This window comes from Dipodomys ordii, unplaced genomic scaffold (genome assembly GCF_000151885.1).
Source record: "Dipodomys ordii isolate 6190 unplaced genomic scaffold, Dord_2.0 Scaffold52, whole genome shotgun sequence".
Classification (NCBI taxonomy): Eukaryota; Metazoa; Chordata; class Mammalia; order Rodentia; family Heteromyidae; genus Dipodomys; species Dipodomys ordii.
In genome coordinates, this window is record NW_012267268.1 from 1659455 (window position 1) to 1669543 (window position 10089).

Below are 10089 nucleotides of genomic sequence, written 5' to 3' on the forward strand. Positions count from 1 at the left end.
TGTAAATGACAACATTTTCTGCTGTTAGGGTTGTGGAAACCTATATAGCACTGGTTGGCTGAGGAACAAATCTCTATAAAACAAGTCCCAAGAAAGCCTTGTGTGAGCAAGGTGAAGAAGATTGTCAAACAAAACTCCTAGAAAGGAATTGATACCTTTTCACCTTTGCGCTTGCAGGGGAGGGGTTTTGCTGGTTCCTAAGATGTCTTCGAAGGAGAAGCAAGTGTGCTACACACCCACTGGGCTCAAGAGATATAAATGTTCTCTTCTTTGATGTGTTCATTCAATAGTTGATCTCCCTGTTCTTAAGAAAGATCTTCCCTGGATTGTAAAGCTGGCCATAGGATAAAATAAGATTTATAGCCCTGTCAAAATAGCAAAAGAAAATGTATAATTACAAGCTTTCTGAAGTAAGTTTTCTAAGAAAAGAGAGATAAAGAGCTATAGCCAGGAAACATCTGTCCAAAGTTCAGTCAAGCAGAGAGCACTATTCACACTAGCATAGTTGACAGACAAATGTATAGTTTTTAATATATTTTTTCTCTTTAATTATACTTTTTTGACTGTGAGTCAAAGCCAGGCATATGTATATATTAGGAGATCAATCTATAACTGAGCTGAAATCTAAGCCACTGATTAGCTATTTTTTTAATCCTTATGAAAGTGAAACTAAAACATGGAATGCTGATGGATGATGGCTGCTTTGATTTTTTAAGTCTACTTTCTCCTCCATATCTTAGGTCTACCCAGATGAAGGTTATAATGTGTCTGAAAAGAGCAAGTATCATCTCTACAGCACAATCCTTAGATTCTTCAGTGATTGCTTAAAGGAAGAATTATCTGTGCTACCACAGGAACCAGAAGAAGATGAATAATGGACCCTGTTTATACAGACTGTAGGGGACATTGTGGCTCAATGAAAACTAAAGAGACTGTCATATTGTAGATGCTCCAGAATTTCAAGGACAGCTTGAGGAGATGACACTGGAACAGCACACTCAGACAATGAACTAGAACTTGAAGACAGACATCCAAGTCTACTTGTTGCAAGGGTGCAGAATGTGTTTCTTTGTAAAAGGAAGGTCAAAGAGTTGGTTTCCTGGGAGAAATTAGTTTCACATTAAAGTAGGAATAGTGCATGTTTTCTTCTGTTATCCCCATTTGTTCTGGAACTAGTTGCTCTCATTTTGATTTCAGTAGCCACCATTATCTTTGCATATGATGCACAATTCATCATCAGTACTCCAGTCCTTGATCTTGATGGCTGAACTGCAACCTAACTCTTTACTGTAACTTTATAATAAGTGCAATTCTTCACTGTCTATTATTATGCTTAAGAAAATATTCAGTAAATAAAAGACAGAGTATTTTATGTAATTTCTGTTTATAAAAAGGACATTTTTAAATGAGTCAAAGGATCTATAGAAATTTGGATCTCAGTACCTTCCAACGTTCAGCCAGTTATCAGTAGACACAATATCTTTAAATCAACACATGAGTATATGTGTCACTATATTCATATATATATATATACACACACACATGTGCATATACAGTCAGTGAATCTATCCTTACATGTTATTCATACTACAAAGGGTAAACTCTTGATGAAGTAGAAAAGATGATCTTTCACAAGCTATAATGGATGCTTTGTTTAATGAGCCAAATATGATGAAGCATTTTTTCCAATTCCAATTGCTATTGCTTTCCTATAAATGCTTGGGTTGTGTTTGGTATTGTTTTTAGTGGTTAATAGTTTTCTAGTTGCAATTTAATTTTTTGAATATGATACCTTGTCACATGTAAATTAGATACTTAAATATTAAATTATAGTTTCTGATAAAGAAATTTTGTTAACAATGCAGTGCCACTGAGTGCTATTTTGCTGTTTCAGTGGAGAAGGCTTTTTTAAAACCACATGGTCCTTTTACTTCTGTCTCTCAGTGCAGTCAATTCTCATTTTCATTGTCAAAGCAAAGATCTGGGATTATGTCATCTTCCTGTTCTATTTAGTATTTCATGCCTGCCCAATTCATCTGTTGCTGTTTAATTTAAACCCTTCTGGTGAGAATTAAAAATGAAGTATTTTTTATTCACTGGCCCAAAAGTTCATAGACAGCAGTGTTTGCACGTTGAATGGAAGGCACACAGTGCATCAATTTCTGTGCTTTATTGGCTTAAAGTGGTAAATAACAAGAGTGAAAAATAAACTCTACTGTATGGAGTCATTTTAAATCATGAGATCATTAACTTTAGTGACTAAAAATAAAAGCATCTCCCCTTTTATGTGAGGGATTATCTGAAAGATAACTCTGTAGCCAAGTTTTGACATTCAGAAAAATCTATACAGTGTACTGCTCTCATGGTTGAAGACAAAAGTGTCTTGGGGAGACTGGTTTATCATGTCCTGAAAATGCCAGGAAAAGAATTTAAAAAATAGCAAGAAATCACTCTGTCACCATTTTGTTTTAAGTATCAGTAATTTGCCTGTTTATAAATATGGAAATATCTGACTGGGTCTTCCATTTTATTCTGGATGAGTTGGAATTGTGACTCACTGCTTCATTAGATTCAATTTAAAATGAAAAGAAAGGTCTGCAGAAAGACCCATTCCAGGTCTATTTCAAGAAAAGTAAACACGTTTTTAAACAAAATCAGTTGTAATGTTTAAAGGGAATTTTTTGCTTATTTTATATTAAGATGGAATTTTCTTTTTAGGCTGATTTGAAGTCCAATGGAAGCTTTTTAATCAATATTTTAGATTTCAACCACTAGAGTTTTTTATGATGCGAATAATTATGTTGTTTGAAAGATGTGGTTTTATTGAATGTTTACTTGAGTAACATTTAAAAAGTGTTTATCTTTTACTGTTCATCATTTCTCTTGCTTTATTATTATTATTATTATCAATGTTTATCTATTTTTCAATTAATTTAATACAGTTTGTAATGTGAAAGACATTTGTCTGGGACCCACTTTCACCTTGAGGGCTAAATGGATCCTAAATGAAGCATATTGCTTAGTACAAAGGTAGACATTTTTTCATTTATGTGATTCTTGAGTTTTAATAACTGGGTCATCTTAGACAAAGGAAATTCACAGCAAATCATAGTCTACTACTCACAAATGGAATCATTATAACTGTATTCCCCTTTATATTTTTGCATCAGTTTTAATCCCATGAATTCATGTATATGCATAGTAAGTATTTCTAAAGACTCTAATGACAAGTTTCCCAAGATAAACTAAACATTCTGTAACACTAGAGAGCAGTACTTACTAAGTCAGAGATGAACACATGATCTTTGAATCTATTTTGATAGAGAAAACTATTTTTCCTCTTAACTACCACTTAGACAGTGATCATCCTTGCACTTAAAAACAAAAGAGGTTTGCTGATCAGCTCTAGGGTCTCCTAGATGCCACAGGTAACTCTACTATAATAAAGTGATAGAAGAACTGCCCTTAGTGTATGGAGAATCTTTTCTACCATGACCTTCAGATGCTGCAGAATTGTCTGGGGATGAATTGCTCATAAGTCACTAGGGTCAACGAAGGCACATAGCCCATAAAAACAGTTCCATATGAAGTACCTATTGCCCTTCCTTTTATGTTCTGCTCACCTACCCCTCTGGCAGCACCTGCATTGTGTAAGGTGATCTGGGCTCTCATCTGTGCTCTCTGACTTTCACATTCTGTTCTGAGGTTTCATTGACACTAACATTGGTGACCTGCTAAAATAAACAGATGGATCACTTATGGACTACAAATCTACATGAGAATACTTATACAGAGCTGAAACCCAGTTAATGGAGGCCAGTAATAGGTGACTCTAATTTCTACTTTCAGAGGCAATATATGATTCTTAGAAGGCTCTGTGGGTCCCAGTATCGACAGTAACACACCCTTCTATTTTTTTCTTTTCCATTTTATTCTTCTCAGTCCCATCTCCTATTTCTTAAAATAGGAGAAACAAATTATATAGGCACCAAATGATGTAGGTCCTGCTTTATTTGAAAACTTTCTTTCTTTCTTTCTTTCTTTCTTCCTTCCTTCCTTTCTCTCTCTCTCTTCCTTCCTTCCTTCCTTCCTTTCTCTCTCTCTTTCTCTTTCTTTCTCTCTTTCTCTCTTTCTCTCTTTCTTTCTTTCTTTCTTTCTTTCTTTCTTTCTTTCTTTCTTTCTTTCTTTCTTTCTTTCTTTCTTTCTTTCCTTTTTTTGTCAGTCGTGGGGCCTGAACACTCTGGGCCTAGGTGCTGTTCCTCAGTTCTTCAGCTCAAGGGAAGCACTCTACCACTTGAGCCACAACACCACTTCCTGCTTTTTTTGCTTATGTGGTGCTGAAGAACTGCACCCAGGGCCTCATGCATGCAAGACAAACACTCTATGACTGAGCCACCTTCCCAGCCCCTGTTTCTTTTAGTTTTCTGTAAGAGCTTATTGTTTGTGAATACTATGGAAAATAGAAACAATACTATTTCTTTCAAAATGGGGATAAGCTCTTTCTACCTAAATATTTTTAAACTCATATTCTCTACCAAACTTATGCTAAATTCTCTAAATGTATTATCATTCATTCTTTTCAATATTCCCTGAAATGGTTACTAGTGTTCCAATTTAATACATAATATGCAAGTTGTCAAAATTTACATAAATTTGAGCATAAATAAATTATATCTTTAAATAGACTAAATTAGAGCTCCAGCCCACTTAAAATCCATATTTTCACCAGGCACCAGTGGCTCATATCTGTAATCCTCAGGAGGCCGGAGTTTAAGGATTGAGAATTGATGTCAATATGGGCAGAAATATCCAAGAGACTATATCTAATTAACAAGAAAAGGCCAGAAGTGGAGGTGTGGCTCAATTGGTAGAGGGCCAATAATGAACAAATAAGGTGAATGTGTGGCTCTCTGAGTTCAAGTACTGGCATTATACATACATACATACATAGAAAAATATATGTTCTTAGTCATTATGCTCTATGTTACCCCCTTCCTAATAAAACAAAAAGATTTAACTCACTCTCATTTCATTTGAAAAGGCATGCCATCCCGTATATTTTGGGGAATGCTTTGGAAGCAATGAGCAATGGTAGTTAAATATATTGCTGTAGCATACTGGAAGTTACATGAACAAGTTCCTTAATTTCAAGAGGACATATATCTACTTATAACATATTTTTTCTGTTAGAAATATGTAACAATTGTTCCTATCAAAGCTTTTGCTCTGATGACCATGACTACATACCTGGAGAGTGACTAGTAAATTCCTTTGTTCAATCATTATGCCTAGGACATTCCAAAGTCTTTCCAGGAGACACTCTATACAATAGAAACATTTTGTTGATCAATATGCTCAGGCTTGTAAACATGGCAATCTTATAAAGCATTTATATGCTATGCAATCTGAAAACATACGATAGTATATAGTCATAGCAGGTACTGACAACCCTATTCACAATCTGACTTTAAAAAATGTTACCTACCTCTTATCTGTAGGAAATAGCGTGGGTTTACCATTTATCAAATCTATTAACAACTATTTTATTTCATTTGCCAATATTCCAGCAGTTGTTGAGCTCCCCTATTTGAAAATAAAAAAACAAAATGAAACACTTTAACTCAAACGTAATGCAGAGAGACTTTAAAGTAAATAATTCGCACTAAAATACTCTTAATTTCCTTAAGCTTGGATTGTCTGATACAGCATCATAGATTTTTTAATTAAGCCATTTAGGTACTAGGGCAGTTGATTATCACATGCTGTCTATGTCTTTCACCTATCACTATTTTTTTCCTAGTCATATTTGACAGGAATTAAACTTAAGAACACAGAGTGCCCTCCTGAAACTTGTTCCCTACTCTGTCACATAATCCCAACTAATCATAAAACCAAACAAGAAAATAAATCAACATTCAGAGAGGTGGAATAACTTTCCACCATGACACACTGTGTGGAGTGAGAAGGTCATGACCGCTAAGTCCTCACCTGCAGATAGTCTCATGGATGTGTTTTCTAGCTGGTTAATTCCCTAACTTCATCACAATTGTAACCAGGTTGGAGCTGATGGATATGCTTGCTATCATGGCCTTATTAGACTAATCAGAGTGGTTCTCATTCTGTTCTGAACAGAAGTACAAGGTACATTTAAACAGAGAAATATAAACAATTGTAGGAGACATTACTTGCATTAGACAACCAGTGGTCAAGTCTTAGCTGTAAAAGACTTGGGAAGCCTCACGAATGTGTTGGTTTTAGAATGTGGTCTATGTCAATAGTCATATTGGAGCTCAAGACATGACAACTGAGACAGTTCACTCTCTCAGCTGCTGGATAGCCATCAGAATCTACTTTGAAGACACCCATAGTGCTGTCCTGTATAACTTCAATGCAAAAGACTGATCCATAATCACAGCAATCTTGAGAACTGATGATCATTGAAACTACTTGCTATTAAGCCTGTCTACTTTCATGATGCTTTTATGTGAGGAAATAAAAAAATATTTTAAATAAGGCATTACTCTTTGTGCAGAAGGAAAAGTTAGTATGAATTAAGAAAGAAACAAGTTTAAGGAGATTCTGTTGGATGCAATGACAGCTTAGACCTTCACAAACTCATCAATGTTGGGAATACTGTCTTCCTTGGTTAGTGACTAGAGCAGAGCACACAGCTTTATATGAAGATTATGGTATCTGTGGAAAGGTGAGTGTGGAATCCATGGAACAATTTTCTCCTCTCAGTTCTATCATGTCTATAAAAGCCTTCACTTCTATTAACTCCTTTGTGTGTGTGTGTGTGTGTATGTGTGTGTTTCCATATAAAGTAGATTTTCGCACCCCAAATTAGAATTACTGATGTTTCAGGTGCTGGTAATCAACCAAGATCTGAAAATATTAAATGGTAAATTCGCAATATAAACCAGTTATAAGTTTTATAAGCATTAAAAAAACATAGAAGCACTGGATGGCACAGAAGAACAGGTCTACAATCTAATTGTTAATATGTGCCTTTTGTTTAGAGGATGTCAAGTTTCCAAACAATAGGAACTTGGTCTTTTATGCAGACCTTTCTGAGAAGGTATCCCACTTTTCTCCCAGAGGACTCTTTACCTCTGTCCTACCCTCTGTTTTAAGAGTCAATACACTCTTCCTTAGTCTACATTTTCAATTTTCACCTCTGTTCTTCATCTTTGGCACATTTTCTCATGCTGGTGGATGGTTTTGAAATTTGATTGCCCTGCCAGAAGCCCCATTTTGCAGGCTTTATTTGCTCTAACAGGATTTATGAGACCATGATTATCTCCGTATGGCTTGAATTGCTAGGCACACCATTAATTCTGCTGATTGATGGGTTGTGGAAGCCTTATATGAATGGGAAAGAAAAACATCTGACAGGGAAACAGGTAACACAGCTTCTCTATTCATATGCTCTTTTAATGGATATAATCCTCATTACCTTCCAACATCTATCCTTGAGGATACCTTATGTGGCTTTTAATGACCTGTAAGTATAATTGGATTCTGAGCCCTTGAGAACAAATAATACATTTCTTTGCCAGGATTAATAGAAATTTTCAACTTCAAGGATGCATTCAAATCCTGAAATAATCAGATATTTTGTGCCTACTGTTTGCCAGAATATCATACTGTATGATACAACATTAAGAACATTTTTTAACCATGTAAACTAATTAACATATCTAACATGAACATTTCAGCCCTAATATTATAGCCAAATGAGTCATCACTAACTAAAATGGATCAGCATATTAATTATATTTTGGTTTCTATTGAGTCATTTTAATGCACATCTAACTGACTGTGTCATTAATCTGAGTCCCTCATCTGTTTGAATAAATATCTCATAATGAACCTACTTGCCTTATTCAAGTCAAAAGAGTTCTTTTGTTCTTATTGCAGTTTGTCTGTATGCAATTTACTATCCTACATTCAAGGGAAGGCCATAACAAATAAAACTGATAATTTTAATAATTATTTTTTCAATTGAAATCATTCATGAGAAAAAGACCTTGATGAAAAGTAATGTTTAGTTTTCTTTTTAATTTTATTATGTGTTGGCTTTATTTTTCTGAGTTTAGGAAGGGTATCTGGAAAGGATTTACATATTATTGAAAAAGTACTTACAGGTGGTAAAAAGGAAACAAACCATAAAGTGATCTACTGCCTCTTTTGCTCACAAGCTGCCCCTCCTCACATTGTAGTTTCATGCTTGGTTTCATTCTCCAAAGCCAAGAAAGCATCTAATTTGCATGATTTAGAAAATATTAGTGAAGAGTATTAAAAATCTTGATACGGGCTGGGAGGGTAGCTCAGTGGTACAGTGCTTGGCTTGCATGCATGAGGCCCTGGGTTCAATTCCTCAGCAACACATAAGCAGAAAAAAAAGCAGGAAATGGAAGTGGTGCTGTGGCTTAAGTGGTAGAGTGCTAGCCTTGAGCTGAAGAGCTGAGGGACAACGCCCAGGCCCAGAGTTCAGGCCCTACCACTCAAAAAAAAAAAAAAAAAAGGTAGCCAACATTGGTGACTCACGCCTGTAATCCTAGCTACTCAAGAAGCTGAGATCTGAGGATCACCTTTCAAATCCAGTCCTGGCAGGAAAGTCTGTCAGACTCAATAAACCACCCAAAAACAGAAGTGGCCTGTGGCTGAAGTGGTAGAGTGCTCACTTTGAGCTGACGAATCCAGGGACAGTGTCAAAGCCCTGAGTTCAAGCCTCACGACTGACCAAAAGAACAAAACAAAACAAAACAAAAAAAAGAAGTTAATAAGAGAAGTAAATTTTTTAAATGTTTTTGCTTTTTTTAATTTTTTTTATTGTGAACATACTGTACAGATGGGTTACAATTACATGGGGAAGATAATGAGTACATTTCTTATCAAGCATTGCAGCTTCCTCCTTTGTTTACCCTTCCCATCCCTTCCCAGCCTCACCCCTCCCCCCACCCAATACTCCTCCCCCCCCCAATGTTGTAAAGTTCGTTTTTTGCTATAACGCCTTATACATCTCATTGTTGCAATGGGTCCACCTGTATCCTTATTTAAACGACTTGTTTTTCTCCTTCTCCTCCACAAATTATACCGACATCAAATATAGTAAAAGCAGGGGTTATACTTTGGGGGAGGGACATACAAAGCAACAAAGAAATAATCTTATAAATGCTTTAGAAACAAATGCATGAAAGAAAAATAAACATTTAAATACATAACTAAGGGTTCATTTTCCTAACATCACATTATCTGACCTTTTCTGCTTGACTCATACATATACTAGATATTGCAAATAAAAACACTTCTCAACGGAAAGAACACTGCTGGAGGAATATCAATACCAAATTTCAAACTCTACTATAAAGCCATAGTAATCAAAACAACTTGGTACTGGCATAAGAACAGACCTCAGGACCAATGGAATAGAATTGAAAACCCAGAAATGAACTTACAGACCTACGGCCATCTAATCTTCGATAAGGGAGCTAAAAAAAAATAGAATGGAAGAAAGACAGCCTCTTCAGTAAATGATGCTGGCAAAATTTGTTAACTACTTGTAGAAAACTAAAGCTAGATCTTTATATATCACCCTGCACCAGAATCAACTCCAAATGGATCAAAGACCTCGGAGTCAAAGCAGACACTCTGAAAACATTACAGGATGATATAGAAGAAACCCTAGGTTTCCTTGGCACAGGCCGAAATTTTCTTAATAGAGATTCGGAAACACAACAAATCAAAGAAAGGTTGGACAAATGTGATTGCATGAATTTGCAGAGCTTCTGCATGGCAGGGGACATAGCTAGCAAGATCAATAGAGAGCTAATGGATTGGGAGAAGATCTTCACTAGCCATACAACGGACAAGAGTCTCATATCTAAAATATACTTGGAACTAAAAAACTTAAATCCCCCAACAACAAATCCTCAAAGAAACAACTTCCCAAAAAAATAAGTGGGTTAAAGACTTAAAGAGAAACTTTTCTGAAGAAGAAAGAAGGATGGCCAATAGACACCTGAAGAAATGCTCAACTTCCCTAGCCATAAAAGAAATGTAAATAAAAACAACATTGAGATACCA

At 35.6% G+C, this 10089-nt stretch overlaps 1 protein-coding gene across 3 annotated transcripts in view; it reads left to right on the forward strand.

Annotated features, from left to right (window-relative positions):
• The window catches only part of Dpp10 (dipeptidyl-peptidase 10 (non-functional)), a 1450850-nt gene extending 1447979 nt beyond the window's left edge, over nt 1–2871 (forward strand). For 2 of the 3 annotated variants that reach the window (XM_013020703.1, XM_013020705.1), the window contains exon 26: nt 741–1864. In XM_013020703.1, coding sequence (XP_012876157.1) covers nt 741–875 — 135 coding nt within the window. In that variant the 3' untranslated portion in view covers nt 876–1864. Of the gene's footprint in view, nt 1–740 lie in introns of all 3 variants that reach the window. The other variant, XM_013020704.1, reaches the window with a different exon arrangement.
• Nucleotides 2872–10089: the final 7218 nt, after the last annotated feature.